General features: G+C 48.3%; 4 protein-coding genes across 5 annotated transcripts; 2 read left to right on the top strand and 2 right to left on the bottom strand.

Moving 5' to 3' along the window:
- Nucleotides 1-3755: 3755 nt before the first annotated feature.
- On the top strand, nt 3756-6976 carry LOC129385305 (uncharacterized). 2 transcript variants are annotated; one of them, XM_055071869.2, is made up of 2 exons: nt 3756-3929; nt 5879-6976. In XM_055071869.2, the coding sequence occupies exon 2, from the start codon at nt 5897-5899 to the stop codon at nt 6890-6892; it is 996 nt and encodes a 331-aa protein (XP_054927844.1). In that variant the 5' UTR covers nt 3756-3929; nt 5879-5896; the 3' UTR covers nt 6893-6976. The 2 variants fall into 2 exon arrangements, with proteins under 2 accessions (XP_054927844.1, XP_054927842.1); XM_055071867.2 differs by having other exon boundaries at nt 5876-6976.
- LOC126533147 (ATP synthase subunit s, mitochondrial) lies at nt 6914-11933 on the bottom strand. The gene is made up of 4 exons (XM_050180421.3): nt 11754-11933; nt 11461-11669; nt 11228-11390; nt 6914-7169 (listed from the first exon to the last, which is right to left on the bottom strand). The coding sequence occupies exons 1-4, from the start codon at nt 11891-11893 to the stop codon at nt 7031-7033; spliced, it is 651 nt and encodes a 216-aa protein (XP_050036378.1). The 5' UTR covers nt 11894-11933; the 3' UTR covers nt 6914-7030.
- A 2577-nt stretch (nt 11934-14510) lies between these two features.
- Nucleotides 14511-18789, top strand: PIG-F (phosphatidylinositol glycan anchor biosynthesis class F). The gene is made up of 3 exons (XM_050180422.2): nt 14511-15182; nt 15714-15833; nt 17520-18789. Exons 1-3 carry the CDS (start codon nt 14851-14853, stop codon nt 17716-17718), a joined length of 651 nt encoding a protein of 216 aa, XP_050036379.1. The 5' UTR covers nt 14511-14850; the 3' UTR covers nt 17719-18789.
- Nucleotides 18790-22029: 3240 nt separating this feature from the next.
- Nucleotides 22030-23863, bottom strand: CycC (cyclin C). The gene has a single exon (XM_050180416.3). The coding sequence runs from the start codon at nt 23671-23673 to the stop codon at nt 22825-22827; it is 849 nt and encodes a 282-aa protein (XP_050036373.1). The 5' UTR covers nt 23674-23863; the 3' UTR covers nt 22030-22824.
- Between the last annotated feature and the right edge of the window lie 208 nt (nt 23864-24071).

The raw sequence follows: 24071 nt of genomic DNA, 5'->3' as shown, positions 1-24071 counted from the left end.
ATATGGTAACTCTGGTCACACCCGTGTCCTTTGTCGTCTGCAAAGCTTTATTCGAACAGGAAACCCGTCAGCAAACTGCACTCCTGCCACCAAGCGGTCAGTGGGAAAGCAGGCATAAGCAGGCGGGAATCTCTTTCTTGCACACAATCTTGAACATTCTATTCCGGAAATAGACGACATCCTGTCCAGCACGATATCTCGGCGCCCAAGCCCGGCACGTGTTCTTCAAAACAGCTGCAGCGATTATACCGTGCAGATGGACACAATTTTGGGCGTTCTATTCCGGAAATTGACGACCTCCTGTGCAGCACAAGATCTCAGCGCCCTAACCCAGCACGTGTTCTTCAAAACAGCTTGAGCTATTAGTGTGTGCAGATCGTGACGTTTCCATTTCGTTTTCGAAGGATAAGGAAATGGTAACGTCAATAAGGTGACAATTTAGGCTGCTTGGTAACGCATTACCAGCCTAGTGCGTTGCCGACATAAAGAAGTGACAGGTCACATCTGGCGCAAGGTGCCAAGCTGTCACTCTCAAGTTTGCGCTAGCGTTCTGAGGTGATGCACCAACAAGCCCAAGCTACGCTTCTGAACTTCTTTTATTCTTGTGACTCACGCCCTATGTCTACTACTCGAGATGATGAATACTTTTCTTTATTAAAGTTGGATCTAAAGACTTAGCAATAATTTCTTTTTTAAATGCCTGCAGTGTGGGCGGTAGTTATGCGCATGTGCTTTTAACATCCCAGCCGCCCATGCAATAACACACAACTTCAAATGCTTGTTCCATCCAAAGTGGCTGTCCCTGTCGAAAATTATGCGGCAAAATGTCGCTCAGCGCGGCGAAAAAAAATTATGGGTTTTTACGCGCCAAGACCACGATCTCATTATGAGTCATGCCGTAGTGGGGTAGGTACTCCGGAAATTTGAACCACCTGGGCTGCTTTAGCACGGATGTTTTCGCATTTCGCCCCGTAGAAATGCGACCTCCGTGGCCGGTGATATGATTCCGCGATGTCGTGCTTAGCAGCCCATGGCCACTAATCGACCGTGGCGGGTTGTCAGCGCGACAGACGTGCGCGGCAGACACGTGGAAGGAGCGGGGCCTAGGAAAGGAGACACCAGAGTCTCGTTTGACCTTTGCACCGCGTCGAGTGTACACAATACCCTCTGGAGCTCCCTGGGCGTCCCCACGTTAGCCTCTCGACAGCTGTGATTATCCGTGACCCCCCTCAAAGGCATTGCAACGCATGACTTTCTAGGAACGTGCAGGTCCAGAGGGGTGCTAGAAGCTAGGTATAGAATGGTTGGGAGAAGGGGTAGAGGGAATAGCAGCCTTGCCACTCTACGCCCGCAGTTCCCATACAAGGGGGGGGGGAGAGGGGATAAAGAAAAGGCGAGATGAGAAGCCAAGGAAACCCTACCACTAGACACCACAGCGATTAAGGGGAAACTGGATATAAGCTGCGCCGTGCTCCCACATGGGCTGCAGATTTAAGCGTACTTCCCCGCTCCCAAACCACGAACAATAAGAAGAAACTGGATAAGCTGATGTTCAAGGTTCGGTACATACGTTCCTGCTATTTCTGAAAAATAAGCCCCATGCAAATGTGTCGAGCGGAAAACTGGTGCAGGGCGTGCAGAAGCAGAATCGCGTTAATTAAAGCGAATCGCAGGGTCTAGGTGACACTAAGGAAGCGGTCGCATGTCAAATCAAAACTTCTGTGCCCTCGTGGTAGCTTTGCGGCTATGCCATTGCTCGAGGTCATGGATGTGAGCCCGACCGCGGCAGCCGCATTTCGACGGAGGGGAAATAAAAAAAAAAACGCTCATGGGCTTTTAGATTTAGGAGAGAACACCATGGTATCACCCGTGTACTTAGATTTAGGTTCACGTTAAAGAACCCCAGGTGGTCAAAATTTCCGGAGTCCTCCTCTACGGCGTGCCTCATAATCAGAAAGTGGTTTTGGCAGGTAAAACCTCATAATTTATGGTTATATTGCGCTCAGTTTTACAAACACGATATTAAGGAAGGACAGGACGTGGACGGACGTAGCCTCATAATTTAATTTTTAACCCTCTCAGAGGTTACTAAATATGGCGCACAACAATGCCTCAAGCAAACGCCTCTCCCCGTGTGTTCTGTGTACTAGCAGAAAAACAGCAGTGGTGCACACAAGGTAACGTTTAACATCAAGTCACCACTCTCGTGTTGGACTGAACGTTCAAGAAATTAAACATTCGCCGTCAATATCGCCGCTAATTATCGCCCATCAAAGCAAACAACACAGAAAGCTTCGCTTACATAGATTCCCACACTGCGTTGGATCTGTATAGTTTTGTCACTAATCACCTGTTGCTTGAACACGCTACTCGCAGTTGTGTTTTTTATATCACCAAGCCGATAGGAAAACGGTAGGCCAACGCAGTGCTGGATTGCATTGCCTGTCTTGCTTGTAAGCCTGTGCACCGTGACATACGTGAGTCATCGACTAGGCGAAGTAAAAAAAAAAACATTCTGACATCGCACGACCTAGTGACGGCGGCCGCACATCCGCAACATGGGTCTCACAAAGATATGTGCCGATCAGGTCACGTTGCTGAATGATAAACACGCGGCGATGCTGGCTGTAATATGCAAGAGGCGCTGTAGTAAAATTTAAATTAAATTCCAAGGCTTTTAGCGGGACTTGGGCCTGTATTTGATCCTTCGCCCTTTGCTTAGCAGCGCTACGTCATATAGCCGATAAGCTTACCACGGTGAGTGGCGGACTAAGGGTTCCGGGGCTTCAAATTAATTAGGAGCATCTAGCGTTCTTTAAGTGCACCAAGGCTCTGTAATCGAGAAATTGTGATCATTATCGATTGGAATGCGTCACCGCAGCTAATTGCCATGTCCGTGTATCTGTGCTCGGCCGTCTGCCGTCGATCGAGATAGTCCATGGACTCTTCCAAATACCTCCACAAACTATTTTCATTAATTCCAATAAAATATCTGAACGCAGTGCCAAAAGTCACGCTGATGCCACGTGTCAAGCTTGACACCGGCAAAGGTCAACGAGAGCGGCTACGTTGCATGGCGGAAGCGCAAGCGTTTGACTGACGTCAGGTTTTGCCGAGGTCGGTCTGCTGTTCACGACGATGCCGTCACCGTGTCGCAAACACATCGCCAAACACACAGTAGCAACAGCACAACAAATAGAATTTTTTTAGACTGCAATATATATATATATATAAACAAAAATAAGATAAGCAACGCCTACGGGAATTGAGAGGGAAAAGAAGTTTTCGACCAGCTGGCGCAGTAACCAGGCGCACAAATCAGCGTCTTCTTTTTTTTCATGTTTTGTTCAGGCTGAAAACGACGTCCTCGGGCTGCATCTCAAGCCAGAAGCGCCTCTTCCGAGCGATTCTGGAGTTCGCCGAGGACATCGCCCTAGCTGATCGGCCCCCTCCCCACGCTCAGAGCGTTTCGACCGCTGCTGCTCCTTCCCTCTTTCTTTCACCACTCTTTCTATCCCTCCCCCCCCTGTGCAGCGCGGTTGAGGTGTCCTCATCTGAGAGACAGTTACTGCGCTGCACTTTACCCCATGTTCCTACTTCCCAAACAAGAATCTCTCTCTCTCCACGCTCGGATTATCGCGTGCACCCCAGGCAGGTTTTCCCCGTATTAGCCTCCTTTGTAGAAAGATAAAACCCGCGTTCCCCAACTCGACTCCCTCGCCCCCACGCCCAACCTGTTTGCTCCAAGAGAGGGTGCCCCTCCGTGGACCGCCATTGGCTTTCTGCCCCTGGCCCTCTCGCTCCCCCTCTCCACTTCCCAGTGGGCCCCACGTGACGTGTAGGCCCTACCGCTCGACAGACGGAAGCGGGGACACTTGGCTCGTGTCTGTCGTAGTGGCCACAAGTTCATCGCAAGTGCTGCTGTGCGGGTAAGTTTGAAGACCTCGTGGTTAAACTTTTCGAACTGTGCCTGTGTATTGCCTTGAAACTTGAGCAAAAGGTTAGACTGGATTGTACAGAGAACCCAAACATGTTCAAATTTGTGTAAAATGCGTTCAGTGTTCAAGCCACGTGGAATGTGCCGTCGCCTTGGTAGTTTTGACGAAACGGCGTACTTTCGTGCATTGATTTCAGTATCCTGTGCGTACATTTAATGAACCGAATAAGCTAGGTTGAATTCATAGAGACAAAAACGTAAACGTGTCATCTGGACCTTGCTCCCACGTTTCTTGAAACTGGCTCGGCTACTCAACGCGATCTTGTCTGGTACTGCGTCAGCGTCATCAGCAGGTTGTGGCGAAAAGGTGTGCAGGAGGGCTAAAAGATTACTCGTCGCTGCTCGTCGAAGTTGTCTTCCCTAAGAGGCTTCCTTTTGTGCAAATGCCATTTCCATAGATGCGTTTCTTTATTCAAAGGAACATGGCATTACTGGTTTTTAAAACCGCTTCCGTTGAGGTCTCTCGTATGCATCCTGCTGCCCTGTACTACAAATTGCCAGGAGACTTTTCCCTGCGCTTTTAACTCAAATCGTCGCTTACAAATCCCATAACATAACCACGTGGCGATCACGTTAGGCTTATCGTTAGAGACCTTTAGCTTGTACGCCATTCCGGTAAACGGGAGCGGTTTGGGCGGATTACCGGATGGTCGGGGCGTAAACGTGAGCGGTGAAGCCGCCTGGTGTTGTAGAGCTCAACCAGACAAACGCATGGCTAAAACTGCAGTAACTCACCATATCCTGCTTCGCCACTTCGCAAATTTTTGGCAGCGGCGTAATTGTGAACACGATTACGCCACTGTCGAAAATTTACGCCAGCAGCTAAGCAGAATATAGTCATTAGCTCTGTGTTTGTGTGGTTGAGCTTTGCGCCACCAATCTGGCCGCTCACGTTGACGCCCCCGCTAAACCGGAAAACCGCCCGCGCTTGCCCGAATACCGGACACGCTAAAAGTCTGTTATCGCACGTATTTTAACACCCGAGTACAACGCAAGGACACTGGATAAACAGCGTAGACACGCACATCGCTGACATTAAACAGCGCTGTGTTTGCGTTTCCCCTAGCTTTCTCACCCACCTCCGTTAAATTGTAGATACCGACAACCTATTCTCGTGCACAACGTGGCATCGAGAACACAAGGTTTTCATCTCCTGGGTAATGACGTTGTCCACGTGCACGCGCGGCTGCTGCGCTTGCGCACTGTAGGTTGCATGTCTTGCAGGGACGCATTCGCGTGTCTTAGCATGCAAGATCGTTTATGCACCGCGCATTGCGTACACGTTATCTTATGTTAACCCTTGTCTATCAGTCGCATTATGGAACCACTCAGTTGTGTATGCAGCAGTGACAAGGTTAATGGCTCAAGTTCAGAACGTCTAAAAAACGCTTTTGCACTTATTCAACAAGTAGTATTCTGCCTTTATCATTATATCCCTTCTACCACTACTTCGCAAAGCATGAAAGTTCGCATCTCTTCACAAATAATATTGTACCGGCGGCAGCTACGGTGTAGCAGCAGATGCACTACCTTCCTTCGCATTGTATGCTTCTTGCCAAGCGCTGTGTTTGCTTATCCTTTTACGTCACCGCATCGCAGGTGTTGGTCAAACAACGGGCCTCCACTGGTGCCCTCTACCGCTGCTGCGCGCACCCGCACAGCTTCAAATTTTCTCGGCGCGCGCGTTACCGCGGCGATAGGTTCTTCGATGCGGGTTACCTCGAGATATATCTCGCGCGGGGTACGGATTAAGTTACGCCTGCGTGACATGCATCAGTTCACTGCCTAAGATTTTATCGCAGAAGACCAGCTTTTGTAGTATAGCGAACCTACGAATATTCCCCCTGACCACGTTCTCCCTATCTGCCCATTCTCCAGCAGTTCCCCGAATCCACCACTATGAGGATCGGCGCTCTTTTGCTGGCGCTCGCTGCCGTACTGGTCGCCGCGGAGGCCCACAGCTCCAAGTTCCTGCCAGCCGTGCGAGCGAGCCTCTCGCTGGGCTCCAGCCTGCTGCGTCACGTGGCCGCGATCAAGGACCGGCTGCGCGATGACGTCGAGCGCCAAATGCTTTATAACTTCAAGTTTCGTCATAATCCGGGGCTCGCCTTCTTGCTCAAGCTGCCCCCTTTTAATTCACCCAGGCTGAAGCGGCCGTGGGCGAGTCCTGCGTTCCACAGCTCCTTCAGCTACCAAGCGAGCTCCTCCGGTCCACACATGCTGCCGCTGCCACACATGCTGCCGATGCCCGCCATTGCGATTGTGCCCTGCCGCAACATCAGGACCCGCATTGCGCACTTGGCATTGCCTTGCATCGGGATAGCCTCTGAAGAGTTCCAGCGACCGGCCGCTGGCCTTGGAGCTTCGCAGCCCGACAACGTCACACAGGGAACGTCGAACGTCAAGGCTGACACCACCAGCGACCTCGCCCCGAGGGTACCGACGAGCACGGTGACCTACGGAACAGACCCTGTGGAACAGTACGTCACAGGTGTGGTCACCCGAGCCGTTGCCGTCACCGAAAACGGCGAGACCACAACCGAGACCAGGGAGGTGACGCCCACTCTGAGCGAGCTGACAAGTGACGTCACGGCGACAGACGCAGTCTCATTGGCGCTCGGTACGCGTGCTGACGACGTGACAACTGTCACAGACAGCCCGGACGTCGAAGTCACTAGCGAAGCTGGATATGCTAAGTATACGGCACAGGAGCCCGCTAATTTGGACAGGAAAGGGAACATGATCTTGGACATGTTCGGTATCCCTACCACAAGCACTAATGACAATGCTCAGAACACCACAGAACAGCCCACGTCTTCTGCCACCGATGACATGAACTTCAACGACATCCTGAAAGAAGCCGAGGCCGCCTTTGCGAAGTTGTCCGACCAGTAACTCTATAGCGGACAATGGATCTTGCAATGACTTGAGTGACATTTATTTGCCGTTGTAAATATGTGAATAAACTCATTACAAGTATCTACAGTAGAATCGTTTCGGAAACGGGATGAACTGCATGGTGCATCCACGTGATCACTTTTTTGGTTTTGTGGTTTCGTTCACGTCGGGGAAGTCAACCTTGCAGGTCGGAAGCAGCTGGTTGAAGTGTTCGAGAACCGCTTCACGGTCCCGAACTCCAGGTAGGTCGAAGAGCTCTAGATAACGCAACTTCCTGTAAGGAAAAAAAAAGCACAGACTTCGTATTTCCGAATCAATCGCGTTAACGAGTATGTCGTACATGCATTCTTTCGAACGGCGAGTGGGAGACTTGTACGGGAGATACACAAGTGCCTTGTATGAACTACTCTGTCCTTTTTGGGGGGTACGCTTCCCTTGCACCGTTTGAATGAACAATTTAGCTATGAAAAAAGTCATCTAAAGAAGCACACTGACCACTCCGTAATTACGGCGATTGTAGCAAATAATTAGATCACACTTGTCATCAAACCCGTTGATAAATGCAGCAGCACGGCTTCTGACGTGAAATGGAGCCCCCAATCCCGTCACCAAAGTTATTCAGTAGCTCAAAAAGCCGTCAAATGACTTCACCGAAAGCGGAGGTATGGGTGGTAGGTAGGAGGGTCCCCTTTGAAACGGGGTGATGGCAGTTGCCACCATGCTCACCTTTTTATTTTTGTTTAACTGTGTTGTTTGTTATTAAAATTCGCCATTTTCTTTAAATACGTTGTTCTACACTTTTAGCCTTATGTCACCTCTCTGCTTTTGAGCCACCAATCCTCCAATGGCCTTTTGCTAATTTCCACCGCAAATTTATTTACATGACTATTGTTATCTCTGAACCCTAGGGCTTCAGGAAGCGCGATTGTGCCCGCATCGACATCGGGATGGATACTATCACATTTCAGTATGTGTTCTATTGTTTCTACAGATTTACCACACACAGTACATGTGTCTTCTTCGTTAAATTTATTTTTATAGCTCCGCGTTCTAAGACATCCTGACCTAGCTTCAAAGAGTAGGGCACTGCCTCATGAGTTATAAAACGCTTCCTTCTGCCGTTTCCAGTATACGGGGAAAAGTACGCCAGTTGCGCCCCCTCTTTTAAAAGCGGGTGCTTTCGGCTGCGCGCCCGGAAATCTAGCGAAACAGCTGAGACCAAGTTCTCTTTGTGAATGCATTAGCCGCGTAACGTAATGCTCGCATTTATTGCGTGTCCTCTGAACGGGCAGCGAGGATTCTCTTTCGTGCCTCGCCGCGAAGAGCTGTAGCTGACGACAACCGGCGCACCGTATGGCCAGCGCTTGGTATGGCGCACGTCATACGCGCTGGCATTGTGGAGATTGGGACTGGGCTGTTCCCGCCACAAATTTCCCGTTGCGCTTTCACAGCTTTTTGCGACCGCCTCATAATATTTGGAAACGCAACATTAGCTTGCAGTATTTAACCTAATGACGAGGGGGGGTGCAGACAGATTATTATATTTATATATTTAATAGTTCCGGCATTTGATAAACCAACAACTTCATGCCGTAAGGAACGCCATCGTTGATCGCGGCTGATTACAATAATTTATCCGGACCCCGCACCCTCCCTAGTCATACACACACACACACATATATATATATATATGACAGTTAAGCGAGTTGGTTGCCAGTGCGGTCTTCCCTCTTTACAAAATTAACTGACAGGCACATTTTCAGGCTCTCTTATCATGCAGTGGTAATTATATAGTGAATTACCACTGCATAAAGTAAGAGCCTGGAAATGTGTCTGCCAGTTAATTTTGTAATTACCAGTCATATCAGTGATTATCAATCACACATGGTGAACCATGATGGATAAAAAAATTTGAATATATTCCCTGAAATAATATAGAAAATCAAGATTATGCAGTTATAAAAGGATATATATATATATATATATATATATATACGAGGGCAACTCAGAAAGTCCTTGCCCCATTTTTTATTTACTATCCAGTATGAGGTACAATTACAAATATATGTACCATCTACGTACCTTACACTACTTTTCCACACAGTGCTCACACTGGTTCAGACATATGTCCCATTGCAGCACTTAAATTGAGATGCCCCTGTGGTAGAATTCGTCCGGCTGACTGTGGGGAACTGCTGTCACACTGATGTCTTGGTTTCACCGTTGCACGTGAATTGTTGTGCCAGGAACTTCTTTAGCAGACCGAAACACCTCTCCCCATACGTGGGCTGCATTACCCTGTGGATTTCAATGAGTGTTCATACCTTGCTCTGTGGAAAACGAATCACGCTTCATTGCTCATTCACCGTGGACATATGAAGCACAATTGCCAATTTCAACAACTGACAGCAGCGCGGTGCCGCGGAGCTACCGGCAGATAAGGCTGGGCCGGTCCAATGAATATGTTGACTTCGCATTTACAGCTATAATTTGGCTAAAAGAAATTGGGGCAAGGACTTTCTGATTCATACTCTTATATAAGGTGTCCCACGTAACTTCAGCCAAACATTAAATATATGCAAATGCCAAGTAGCTGCACAGAACCAAGGTAGTGTAGTTTGTTGTTGCCTGGAGATACCGTTCTGTCTTGTTACATAATTAGTCTTAATGAATTAAACAGCTTCTCAAATATTATAATTGAATCAAAAGTGTCAACGAGAAAATTGTAGAGCACCATGAAAAACTCCTGATATAGCTTTCTGTTGCTCAATATGTGCTACATAAAAGTGTTTTTTCAAGCATGAAAGAAGCGTGTAAATACATGTGTGTGTGTGTCTATATGACCCTTGTACGGCCAGTGGCATACCAACATATATATAGATATGTTGGTATGCCACTGGCCATACAAGGGTAATTGAGAACATGCCCTAGCTCGGAACAAAAGGAAGATATTGCAAACTGAATGGGAAGCGTGTGAGAAGACGGGTTTAAGGAATAGATGATGAAGTGTATGGTCACTTGCACAACCGCAGGGCAGTGCAGATGCGGGGTATGTTCGATGCGCCTGCACTACTGTGAACCAGTTCTTGGCGGTTTACCACGAGTTCAGAAATTGTGCGGATCAATTTCCGAGATGCAGGCCCAGCGAGACACTTGAAACGAATGTAAAGATACGCGGTCCAGACATTATTTTATGTGGGACTAATGTGCACGGAGTGCGCAAGATCTAGAGGTCCTAAACTGCAGTTATGATTGGCTTCTGGGGCATAAATACACACCACACTTGCGTAGACACGATACATGCGTAAGCGAGGTTTTATCGGTGCTCGCACCCGTGTGCTGCGCCGCTGCTTAGCACCTATATGCCTGCACCAAGTCAGTACCGTCGGTGGAGCAGAATCATGAACCAGCCCTGCACCTTTCCTGTGCCTTTTGAAATGAATGTCGTGGTTCAGCGGGCACCATTGCTGCACAACTGAAACGAACGGCAGGGCGCAGCACCTCGTAAACTGGTTCAGGTGGCTTTCTCTACTGCTACAGTAGATTTTTTTTATTTCTTTTTGTAGGCCTTCGATGCAGGATGCGAACCATGGTTTCAGTGCCATTGTTTGGCACTTGCGTGCTGTTGGGGAAAACCTTGGTAATGCAGTTCTGTGGTTTCCCGATCACATTCCTGCAGCTGGCTTCTTGCCGGATATGGTCAACCCGCATGCATGTGCATACAAAAAAAAAAGGGAATGGCACTGCCACACGTGCGAGCTTGAGCCGGTATGCGATTAGCCGGTATGCCGCTCTTTGTGGCAACTGAGAGTTTAGAGTGGTGTGTTGGTTGTGAGAGGGAGAGCGGAGATTCGGGCTTGGTTGGAGATCAGACAACGGCTTTTCACACACGTAGCCATCGAGAAGCGCTGGCTTCGAACCTTGCAACGGAGGGCAAGAGTAAAATGAAATTAACCGTTGTATGGTCTAAGGTTTCACTCATCCAGGGGACTTTACTTCTGAATGGACTCAGTTTCTGGCAGCACTGTTTGTGTACGTGTCAGTGGTGTCTGGTATTGTGAAACCGCCACATCATGTCTTCAGTCTTCTCTGCATTCGAAACCATGTTGCACTTCGCGCGTGTTTTGAACAGGCCGCATTAAAAGGTAACATGATTAATTATTTGTTGAGCACTCGAGGGACTGCAGCTTCATAGGGTAATTGCTGTGTCGACAGCTATCCACTAAATAAGTGGAGTAGAGGCAAACTTTTTTGTTGTTGTTCGAAAAAAAAGAAAAGGACTTGGGTTCGAATGCATCATGCAACCAAATGACGGCAACACTGAAAACTTACGTGAGCTCTGCCAGCGACTTGACTCCAGCGTCTGTCACGTTTCCGCAGCTGATAACGTTCACTTTTTCTAGACTATCCTTGCGAAGTTGCAACATCTGCAATGCCTTATCCCCGAGAAAGTTGCAGCGCGTCAAGTTGATTGATTTCAGAAGAGTCAGCTCTTCTGTAAAAAAGGACAAGAGATGTGCTCCCTACATGAATACTCGCTCAAGATCGAAACCCACAACACATACTCAAGTAAGGAAAGCCTATCTCCATAATTGACGAGTCAGTCGCATCAATTTCTTCTATCTTGTAAGCGTTTGAGCTCGTGGACGGCAGTGTGTTGTAGTCGGAGTGAAACTTAATAGCTCCGCTCCACCTGACAGCAGCTCCGCATCGTATGAGCCACTCTGCTGCCGCTCTATCCGGCCCGATCTCCTTGATACGGTCTCGGTCATATCTACGGGACGGGAGCGGCATTATTGTAAAAGTCTCGTACCGCCACGGTTCAAGTGTCGATATGAGCACAAGTCGCCAAGCTCACCTGTTGAATACAGCATTCAGCCACTGCCAGAAAAATCGTTTTTGGGAATGCGCCGCTTCTCTTGCAAATGATAGTAGTTTTGCGGCCTGTACGACATTTGATAGCGCGGCCATATTTGTAAGCGGCGAGGGCGTCGTCATGCGTCGTTCTTTCCTTGCGCCTGCGTGCAAACGCCGGGCAAATACTGAAATGAACGTCTCGTCAGGTCTCGCCAGTGGGTCTCGCGTTCACCTCCTATGGGCGTCTTGCGCTGGAGCACGGAGGAAGGAAACTAAGCAGAGGCCCTACCCCCTCCGCGCGCTAGGAGAAAAGTGTGGCGGAAATGACGTAGTAGGTTCTCATTTTTTTGCTGCTTTTTTATTTTTTCTGTTGTATGGTCACGCCTTTTGGGCCACAATGGCGGCGTTGTTATGGTTTTGAGCGCTCACACGTGTTGCTCTGGTAGGTTTCGGGCCGTGGCAAAGGCGCTGAGTGGGCGGGTTTGCGTTAGTCACCGTGTCTTGTTGCGCTGTGTTACCTGCACCGTGCTCTGCCAGATGTTTCGCGAGCGCGCGACACCACGCGCAGCGCGGCGTGGTTTCGCGAAAGATGTAAACAAGCGAGGAGGGTGGCCCAAAAGGCGGAGCATCGCCATGAGCAACGCCAAATTCCGGCTTCACTTTTGCTTCACAAAGAGTGACGTCAGGGCCTCTCCTTAGTTTCCTTCCTCCGTGCGCTGGAGTTTGAGGTATAGTAGCGGCGCCTGGTGGCGGCGCGGGAAACGACATCTGGGTCGTACCAGCTTGGGTCGTATTGAGCCCTGGCTGTGGCGAAGCACGATTCTAGGCAGAGTTTTGCGTCGATTCGCACTTTTTTCTGCCCTGTTGCGAGTGCGAAAAGGCTCGTCACTTCTCACAGACCACGTCGACCACGCTGCGAGCTGGCCGCAGCCTATAGTTTAACGGAAACGGACTCTCCGTGTGCCGTGGGTCGTAATGCTGGAAGCAGAAGGAATCGGCGACGCCGATCCGGAGGTACCTAGCTCAGCATCGAAAAAGCGTCACCGTCGATACTGCTGCGTCGTGGGCTGCCATGAACAAGAAGGCCTGACTCCCAACATCCGATTCTATCGTTTCCCTTCAAGGCCTCACGAAGCGGAGCGTCGGGCGCGCTGGATAACTGCAGTTCGTCGCGCTGGGTAAGCGAAACTTCGCGCCATGCTGACTGCTTCAGCTGTCTTGAAGCTTGCTTGATTACAGACCTGCGTTATAAAATTCGGTCTTTTGCACCCACAGTCCCGACGGCAGACAGACATAGCAGCAGGCATGGCTGGTGATTCACGATGCGAAACCCGGCCACAGCGACAATTAACAATTCGACCGGTGCGAAGTGGTGAAGTGCCCAGGTGTGTGCAAATGACCACGAATGGCAGGGCTGATTCGGTGACAATTCACTACCCCACTACGAGCAGCACAGGTTAGAGAGTTAAATGTGCTCATACTTGACCTCAAGCCAGCATGTTGAGGCAGCGCAGCAAGATAGTATTGATTACAGCAGATCGATCGATGTTCGAGCGTTGTCATTAAAAGCTGCATCAAGCGAGCAGCGCACAAGCTCGCGCTGCAGCGCGATTCGCACGTACGTGCGAGCTCATATACATTGGATCAGTTATTACCAGTTACTAAAAGGGACAGATGGCCGCTACTACAACGCAGGCATAACTACTTGTTTAGCGGCATGCAGTCAACAAAGATTGCAGGAGACCCGCGTTTCGCGGCATGTCGAAAGACCGCTGCCGTCGCGGCGCGTACCGTCGTGTGCTCGAGCAGTTCCGTACACATGATGTCTGCTTATCGCTGCTGTGGATTCATTTATAGCAAGCATTTCCTCGCGTTTGTGCGCCTGAATCTAGCAGCGTGCAAACCTTACCTGAAGTTCCACTTCGTACGCAACTCGCTTCACTTGCGATTGACACCGCGCTAAAGCTTCGCCGCTTAATTCTTGAACGGCATACACGTATTCGGCATTGCATAATTGCTTGCCTTTACGCAGCGTGCCACCCCTGAAAAAAATCTTCGGCGCCCGATATTCGCTGCAGGCCGTGATACAACACAACCGAAAGTGGCGGGTCCATATTGTAAACGTGCTTTCCGAAGCAGACGACCGAGCTTGGTACGGCCCATTTTAGGACATAGGGCGCTTTTTAGCACCTAGAGTTACTGTATATGCTACCACAGGTGTGGTAGCATATACAGTAACTCATCCCCATCAGCGGCCTAGAGCCGTCCCCTTCCTTAAAATAAAGGCTTTATTCATTAGGATGGATGGATGGATGGGTGGATAGATGTTATGAGCGTCCCCTTTGGAACGGGGCGGTGGCGCAAGCCACCGCCCCGTTCACCTTTTTCGCAGCGTCCCCTGGGTAATGCAAGAGCCCCATAGCTGTCGGCTACGGTACAATCTATTCATTGATCTACTGTTGATACTGTACAACATACAGCTTCCTACAAAAAAAAATTGTAGGAAACTCTATGCTGTACAATCACTGCCGGTCTGGAGAGCATGCTGGAGCAACGCCCGCGCGCTTCTCCAGTCCGGCCGTGGTACAGTAAACGTTATAATATACTCAAGCGGTTTACACAAACACACTCAGTAGTTGCAAAATAGTATATGCACAATTAAATTTAACATTTTGAACAGAAATGAATAGCTGTAATTTTTAAAAAAATACATTTTTTGCAAAGTTTCTTGAGTAGCTGAACCGAAACCAGTTTAGTTTGTTAGGGGGCGCGGATATCGAAATTTGGGTAATTCGGGCGCTGAGGTTGTTTTGTTTTGAGCACGTGTGATGTTTCAAGAGTGCGCTAGTGAATTATTTATGAATGATTGTGGATCGTTGTTTGCGTCTCCGAGATAATTAAACTTTGCCGCCGGTGTAGAGCGACCACGTAATGGCAGCAACTCAGCGCTGAACTCCGCATCGATTGCTTGGCAACCTGTTTCTTGTTTTTTTTTTTTCAGTGAGGGGAACCTCGGATCGCGTTAATCCACATGAAGGGCTCGTCGTCGTTCATGTTCTAGTTTGCGAGAATACAGATAGTCTTCGAGCACAAGAGCCATGCCTGTTCGTCGCGACGTGCTCCGAAAGCAGGCGCGGGAGGGCATCTGCTACGGGCTATGGGTGACCGTAGGCACGACTCTCGGCTTGGGACTGCTGCAAGCACAGGTGCGATACACTGGCGACAGGGCCGTGCCGATGCTGGTGGCCCTCGCTTTGGTGCTCGAGGTGACGGGCTGTGCCTGGCTTCGCCTTTTCGGCAGTTCGTCTTCGCGCAGCTACGGCCAACGGACCAGGGTCGCCGGCTCTGTGGCGACGGCTGTAGCTAGCGTCGTGTTCAGCATCGTGTTCTTCCATGTCTTGGCCGTTTTGTTCGGCGCTCCGTTGTTTGAGTAAGTTCACTGGCCTCTAGAAGAGCGGTTATGCCGGCGCTTGGTTCTAGACTGGTTCGTTTGCACGTTTAGAGAAAACACATCTCAGCACGACCTGATTTTTGTGTTGTTTTGTGTAGTCTTGATTAACAGAGCGAGTTCGCGTATGTTGTACGTGGTATAAAAACAGGCGGGAATTACAGGCGCAGGTTTAATTGCCCTGCACGCTTCCTCTTTCCACATCAGTTCATTGAGGTCACGTAGTTACCTGCCTTGTGAGGAGCTGATTTCTGTGTCCTTTTTAATGCTTGAGGCCAAGAAATCTGCGATACCAAAAACGGTAAAGTTGTTTGTTAGAACGCATACATATATATTTAAGAAAACCGACTGTAACCTTGAGCAGCATGAACATGTAATCGCTGATTACTTCGCTCTTTTAAAAAAAAAAAAAAAAAAAGACGTGAGGTTTCTCTTATTGCTTGCATTTGTGCTGACTGGAATGTGTCGTATTTTCCTCCCCCCCCCCCCCCCACCTTTGGCTTTATATCGCAGGGACAGCCAGCAAACTCTCTGGTTTGGTGTGCATATGACTATGGTGACCATACTGCCGCTTATACTATCAGGAGGCCACATGAGCATAGGGGCCCTCCAGAAGACAATTGTTGACCAAAAGTAAGGCACAGGTGGTTCTGACATATTGTGAAGCACACTGTGGTAATGGCCTTTCACGGCAACAGTTCACTTGCTTGTCACAAGCTAGTGCGCCCAAAAACAAATAAAGACTATAATGAGGAGTGTAATGACACAATAAAAAAAGGAGCAGTTTATTCATTTATTATTCCACAAACTTTTCATGTAAAGGTCAGGGCAGGCAAGGCTAAAGGCAATAAGCATTGCCTGGCATCGGCCCTACCACCCAGGCACTTTACAGCAGTAATGTGACATTGAACATTGAATGAGAAATTGCCAACTGCTAGCAGGCGCTGCACAGAAAGGATGCAGCAAATAAGTAACATTACACAAGCTAAGTTATATGTAAACGTAACTGCATGGTAACTTACATATATAATATAAACAGCATGATGCTTGAGCATTATACCAGCGCAATCATAGTCTATTCCAACATACACGGCAGCAGACAGAATTTAATTACACTTTTAAAACTTGTCATTTACGTATATTTCCATGCCACATGCATAGTCCACACCACATGCATTGGGCAAATAGTAAAAACTCGTTGAAATGTTATGACAGCTAAAGGCAGTTGCTTGTCATTTGCAAATGGAAGACGCTTCCAAGTTCATTCTGGAAAGATGAGCCTGCTAACTTATGTAAAAAAGAGTGAGCATTAGGCACCATACTGCTGGTGCCAGCCGTGGCAAGTGGCTCCGCAAAGCCTTACTGCTTGTACGATTCTGGGGTGGAAAAAGACAGATAAAGCTTTGATTCGTTTATTATTACAGATTTCGTCTAGCCAGACAAACTCAAGGCTTAGGTAGATTAGCTTCTGGAACACCACTTTATAAACAAAACTCAATACGCTCTGGTCACTTTCTAAGGCTAGCGTTAAGTGGCACACACACATACTTACAATATGTTCCGTTACTAAATGTCCGCCTTTAAATGAGTACCGACATGAAAATCTTGTCTTACTTTTATTGCTTTCTTAGGTAACGCACGGCTCCATAATTATGGTACGAAGCCTAAGTTTTTAGAAAGAGCACCACAAATAATTAATTCGAGCACCTTTGATGCGGCCCATTCAGAATGTGTGCCAAGTGCAACGCAGCTTCAGACATGAAAAATTAAACTATTCACATCACCAAAACCCAAAAATTTTTTGCCGGTCACAGATAACTAATGGTAGGTTTAGGATAAACACAGATTGGCATAGCTTTACATTATCCAGGCCTATAACCTGAAAACACAGGCTTGTGAAATACAGAACACAAGAAGAACAGCAACACTAGCGACTACTCTCACAGATAGATTTTGTGTCTTCTTTCTTTTCCAAATCTGTGCAATCTTTCAATTGATAGTTAGCATTTGAGCTGTTCCCTTGTTTTACTTGTGTATGCCTGCCTGTTTGTTAACACGAAGCCTAATTTCAGCATTCAGATTTCTTGTACTTGTAAAGCAGCGCTGCATAGTTGAAACATACACAGAGCTGGAAACAGTACAGACGACATTTTCGCCCCTGTGTATGTTTCAACTTTGTAGTGCTACTTTACAAGTGTGATATTCTAACTAGCCATAACTCAAGTCTTATTCAAATTTCTTTTACTCTAAAATTTGTTTCTGCACTTCATATTGTACTCTCCATGAGTGAGTGCAACACAGTGCTCCTCATGCTCTCAGGTTCTGCGAGGTGCCATTAGACTGGATTCAGCGGTGGGGCAGCCGTGGCGCCCTCTTTGGCGCCTGGCTCGGGGCCATAGCCCTGGTGCTGGACTGGGACCGCCCCTGGCAGCGCTGGCCGACACCCTGCATTGTCAGCTCTCTCCTGTTCCGAGGCCCGGCCTTGATGGTTGCAAGCTGCATCTTGGCGAGCCAGTGAAAGCATGCTCAGTTGTGCAGACTCGCCGTAGGCCAGCGCTGGCTCAGCTAGTCTGGACTGCTATCCCTTCATCAGCACCGAACTGCTAGTCATATGTTTATAAGTAGGCAGCAAAGACAGTTTTCATAGGCATAGTCTGTTTTAACACGTCAGTTTCATCACTCCTTATAATTAAACACCACTGCTAACCATTGCATTACTGGTAACAATTGCTGTATAATATGAGTGGGCAAATAATGAGATGTGGCGTTCATACTTAGGGACCATAAACAACGTTTTTGTACCAGTGCTAACTTCATAGGCCCCGTCGTGAATGTCAAGGTGTGTTTTCTGTGAGGGACGCGTTTCCTTAAACAGTATTTGTTACATTCTTTTATTTCAAGGAAATAAATATATTCTAGATTTTGTCAACGTTATTTATGTCGTTGGCATAGACCTGCCTAGAAAAATTGCCATGGGGAATGTTAGTGATGCAATATTTCCACTACAATGGCAATGACGGTTTGAAACAGTTTTGTGACTTTGCAGATAGATAATTTGAAACGACATGTTTCGACAGTTTGCAACAATTATGCATGTGGGCAGAAACTACTAATCAGTCTTGCTGCATTTAGAAAAGGTATGCTTTGAAATTTATAAACAAGGTGTAATAAGTAATGTCAGAAGAATGTTCGAAGCCACAAGCATGTAGGTTAGACAAATCCATGTTCATTATTCCCAAGCTGGTGGAACCACTATACTTGCACAGGCTCGAGCGCCACAGTTTCCTTGAGTAATTTTGGTGGGAAACTCTGGCCATTTGTAACAGTTGGGATTCATCATGACAAAGTCGCACTCAACACACTTTCATTATATATTTGGCATTCATTGTAAGTATACATAATATCAGCAAGCAGATTGCAAATTCTTAATTTAGTTTTTTGTATTCTTTGTAGAGCACTGCGCATGTAATGTGGAGATCTGGGTTCGGCTCCCTGCTAGGTGCGGCAAATTAGCTTTTCGTCCACTTCCATTTTTGTTTACCTTATTATTTGTACATTTCAATTAAACACTATCTCTCTGTATTCTTTATCTTTATTATCTGTCATTTTTCAGTCACATGATTATGCATGATTACTTTGCACAGAGATTTACATGGGCAAAACAAAAGTAACACAAAAACAAGGACGCAGATGGACGAAGTGCAATCGTCCGTCTGTGCTCTTGTTCTCTCCCTTTTCTTTGTCAGTGCAAAGTAACCATGAACCTGCACCAATTAGCCCCTTTCATTGCTTTGTTCACCTGATTGCGAGTAACAAAAATTCAAGCGCCTCAGCTCCTCGTATTCCTTTTGTTCTTTGTAACCAATAATTTGTTATACCCGGTTTCATTATGTGGTGGTTTGACTGTATCAACTCAAACCCCACACTAGCAAACAGAATGGCACTCATAATGAAGCTACTGGCCCACAGTATCTTGTAGCTCTAAGCCACACTTGTGTTGGAAAGGTGCTGCCGTCTTCGTGCCAGTTTCCTGATGGGACAGCACCATTGGCCATGCACTTCCATGGATCTTTGACGACTTGCAGTTTCAGTGGTTTGCTTTCTTTCAGGAATGGAACATAATGGAAAAAAAAAGTTTGTGCTGGGAATTCTCTTGTGCCTAAAATGCAAAAAACATATGGTACATTCGACTGATCACTTTAGAGCGATTCACGGCGTGGTTTACATTTGGCTGGTCAAAACTGAGCGCCCAGAACACAATCTACTGCTTCATTCAGAGTGCCATGCACCAGCTCAGAGCACCACTATCGCAAATTTCAAACATGAGTCCAAGGACGAGATTAAAAAAAAAAAAAGAACTATTGACCACTTTGCGTGTCTCCAGCCCATATCAAACCGATGCTGTTATGGTTAATGCTAGTACCCTAAGGAGAAAAAGTTTCTAGACACCACAGCACCAAATATATATATATATATATATATATATGTATATATATATATTTCTCATGGCACACCTGTGTTATATAGAGTTGTAAGTGCTGTTACGTTTCGCCTCCGACGCGCGGTATAGCCGGCGCGGATGCAACGGACGCCGGGGCTTCGTTCAAAGCGGCGGACATTTTGGCCCGTTCAGCGCTGCCGCAACGCTTCCTCCCAAGCGCATCCAGGCATGTTTCAATGCCACGTGTCTTCGTGTGTGTGTGTACATGTTGGTGCCTACGCTTGTCAAAGCGCGGCAGCCGGGGAGAGGAGCTCCCCAACTGTGAAGCGAGGAGGTCTGACCGGCGCCAGCCCGGCGGATGCGTCACTTCTGGTCTCAACGTGTCTGGGCGCCGCCGTCACGTGCGCCTCATCCCGAGCCGTTCCTTCTTGCCCTCGACTCCGAGAGTATAAAAGCAGCCGCCCCCGGACGCCGAGAGAGGCTCCGTTTTCTTCCGTCGAGTAACGTGGTCTCCCGTCTCTCCACTTCGGTCGACCTGACCGGCCGCTCTTTTGCGATGCTATAATAAACAAGTTCTGTTAGCAATCGACTCATCCTTTGCCAGGACCTTCGGATGCTTCCAGTTGTGCCCCAGGCCGCCAGGCCAACGCTACCCTTGGGGCTTGCGACCCAGATGCAACAGTGCATTGTACTGGTCCAACAATTCGAAGTGGGGCTAACTGGGGGGCAATTTTTTTTTTTGCGTCTGTGGATTAAGACTTTGGCTTATGGTTGTATGATAATACACTGTCGTGTACTATTAGTACACGACATTCCTGACTTGCAATGGACAAATAGAACATTGTTGCCTAGCACAGTGTTCAATAAGCATTGCACAGCTCTTATTTTTCTCCCTATATGTGCTGCAGACCATGCAAAAATAAATGGATAATAATATACTGTTTCATACTTAGCAGCCATATCCAACTAGTGCGGTCATACAAGCCTCACTCTGCATGTCCTGCAGTATAAATCTGCTATGCTTTCTACAGAATAACTACTTCGTATATTACAACTACAACACGTGGATGTAAACTTGCATCAAATCACCCATTTCTGCAACGTTGTGCTTCCAGCATGCCACATACAATGTTTTAGTTACAAGTGCAACCTGTGCAATGTGGCTGCTGGTCCTCTGACTGGCAGCCACGTGGGGTCTGTTCGATTCGCCTGCACCACTGTGAACCAGTTCACGGCGGTTCACGAGAAGTTCAGAAATTGTGCAGTTCGATTCCGGAGGTGCAGGCCCAGCGAAACACTCGAAACGAATGCAAAGGTGCAGACGCGTTGTAGGCGTTATGCTATGTCAGACTAATGTGCACGGAGTGCGTAAGTTTGAGAGGTCCTGAACTGCAGGTATGATCGGTTTCTGGGGCGTAAATACGCACCACAGTTGCATAGACACATCAGACATGCGTAAGCGGGGTTTTAACGGTGCTCGTGCCCATGTGCTGCGTTGTCTGCTTCGCACCTGTATGCCTGCACCTAGTCAGCATCAACAGTGGAGCTGGTGCAGCAAAATCATGAACCAGCCTTGCACCTTTCCTGCACCTTTTGAAACGAACGTCGTGGTTCTGTGGGCACCATTGCTGCACCGCTGAAACGAATGGCAGGGTGCAGCACCTCGCGAACTGGTTCAAGTGGTGCAGGCGAATCGAACGTACCCATGGTCTCTCCACTCATTTGGTGGTAAGCAGGTTCAGATCTGCGACACCTTCTATATAGTAAGCACGTCGTATTATGCGACACACTACTTTTTTTTGTTTGTAAATGCAAACATTGAGTGAAGTCTCACTTAGTCTTTGTAGCATCCCTTGCTATGTATAAAACAATGTATAAAACGGAAACCATGATGTTCGGTCTTGGCAGGCCTCTGAATGAACATGGTGGTTTCAGTGAGAAAAACTTAATGGCTTATTAGTTAGGTATACTAGGAATCATCACTCATTTGTTGTCATAATGTGTTAATGATGGTCAGGTATGTGTAAGTGAGTGTTTCCTGAACTGTAAGCTGCAACAAACTTTTAGGGGGTCATGGCATGTTCATTGGAGTGGGGGGTTTACAAGGGAATCGGCAACTCAAAACTACAGCAAATGTGCCTTTCCACAACACACTAACTGCTACTTTTGATCACACAAACACTTGTGGAAATGAACCCTGGCGTTGTTATAGCAGCTGTCATGACAGGCACCATGTGACAGCTTTAATAAGTTGCGAACTGTCAACAACACATTCTACACTGCCCTTTTATGCTACCTTCACTTTTACACAATTGGCTGAATCCATGATGTGGGTATGCCTTGCACTGATGCAGGTTTCAGCATAACGGCATTAGTGATCGAAGCAGCTTCATCAACAATTTGCTTTATTAACATTCAAGCACTGAATGTTTGTGCACCGGCATCACAAAAATAGAGAAAATGAAGGGGAGGGGGGCTGCAAGGTGTTCTATACATTTTCATGATGTCACTAGGTAGCAGGTTCCATGGAAGGCACTGCCCACAGGTTATATGGAATGGCATGCAGAGAGGCTCCGGTATAATTTGCAACACCTGTGGTTCTTCAACCTTTCATACAATCTCGGCAGACATGTGCTTTTCTGCATTTGCTGTCATTCAAAATGCTATATTCATGCTCGGCAGGAGAAACCATCTGCCACTCATATGCCAGGATATGCACCTTGCGTGACGAGAAATGGATGCGTGTTGCGTGCCTGCAGAGTCGATTACTTTGGTTAGAGTGACCTCTATTTGGTATTGCAAGCAGAAGCAAGAGCGCCCATACACAGTGCTTGCTTTCAAAGCGTTCTGCCAAACAAGCGAGATGGAGGGCAGGTACGTCTAAATGGATTAGCACATTGCATCGTTTCATGACAATGTCAATGTTGTGTAATGAATTAAACACTGACTCGGCTTGCTGCCACATAAAGTCATGTCTCATTGGTGATGTGAATGGAGTCATAGCACAGATAGCCTCGTGGATGTCATGTCACAGCTGGGCAAGTCGGCGTAGAGGAACTATATTCGTAGACTACGCTACCAGAATGGAGCCATAGCAGCAGCCGATGGCACACCCCAGTCCGCGCCTCACTGTTTAGCGGCAGCATCGCGCTGAAAGCAGTCCGGTGCCGCGGGCGAGAGGGGCTAGCTGGGTTGCGGGGCCGCGGCCTGGTCGTTGGGCCCCTGGGACGGAGGTCTCGACGGTTGCGTCTTGGGCTTGGGCACCTTGGCCAGGATGGGCGGCAGCTCCTTCTTCTCGTCCATGTTTCTCCACGTGTCGTAGAGGCCCAGCACCTGTCTCGTGATCTCCAGGATCTTCTCCATGTCGACGTTCAGGTCGGCGAACCAGTGCTTGCAGTCGCGCTGCAGGATGACGCAGGCCACGTGAAGGCACGCGAGCGCGATCTGGTGCGGCGGGTGCAGCAGACAGACGTCGGTGCGCAGCGAGTCGTTGACCACCTTCCAGGCCATCGACAGCAGGCTGTCCTCGGGGCCGATGTCGTGCACGTACTGCACCAGCGGCCGGTACGGGTGGTACAGCACCAGGCAGCAGTCCATCATCTCGAGCAGGTAGAACTCGCACTCGAGCACGTGGTTGATGCGGTAAGGAAAGTCCTGCGGGAACACGTGCGAGAACTTGTTCTTCACCACCGTCTGGCAGGTGGTCACCAAGCGGCTGTTGGAGATGACGCCAAACTCTTCCACTTTGGAGGCGAGGAAGATGCAGGTGGGCGCCATTAGCAGCGGGTCGACGCAACGCAGGGAGTTGCGCACATAAAAGCGCTTGAAGTAAACGGTCGCCGTGGCGATCACTTGTTGCTTCACCTTGAGCTGCTCCCCCAGTGCCTGGATAAAGTTGGCGAAGAAGATCATGAGCTTGTGGTATTCTTCCTCGCTGAGGACCTGCAGGTCACCGTGTCGCTCGCGCAGCAGGTCCTGCCGGTCGAGCAACCACTGCTGATACTGAGAGCTCTGCCAAAAGTTGCCCGCCATAACTATCGCCGCTGCGAAGTCGGCGGCGTCACAGTAGATTTAAGGACGGGGTGCACAACGAGCGTTGAGCGAAATTTGCCGCGAGTGACAGCCGGCACCACGCGCACGGACCGGCCGTCAACAGCAAGAACCGTTTATGAAACAAAAACTAGCAGCGCAGTGCGCAGTCCCCTCAGTGTGTCGAGACTGCTCGAGAACGTCGAGACCGAAACCAGCCTCTTCTCTACTAGCGACCGTACGGGATGAAGGATACTAAATTTGCAGCATTCTAACAAGTGAGCGGTAGCTAATTACCCCTTGCAGAATATCTACGAAGCAAGCTACACTGAAAGAATATGTAACGTTCCCGCAAATAGAACGCACGAATATTTTTTATTTGCCATAATCAGAGCACGACT

The sequence above is a fragment of the Dermacentor andersoni genome, chromosome 7, assembly GCF_023375885.2.
Source record: "Dermacentor andersoni chromosome 7, qqDerAnde1_hic_scaffold, whole genome shotgun sequence".
NCBI classification, from domain to species: domain Eukaryota; kingdom Metazoa; phylum Arthropoda; class Arachnida; order Ixodida; family Ixodidae; genus Dermacentor; species Dermacentor andersoni.
Note: the sequence above shows the minus strand (reverse complement) of the source record. Positions and strands in the feature narration are given on the sequence as shown.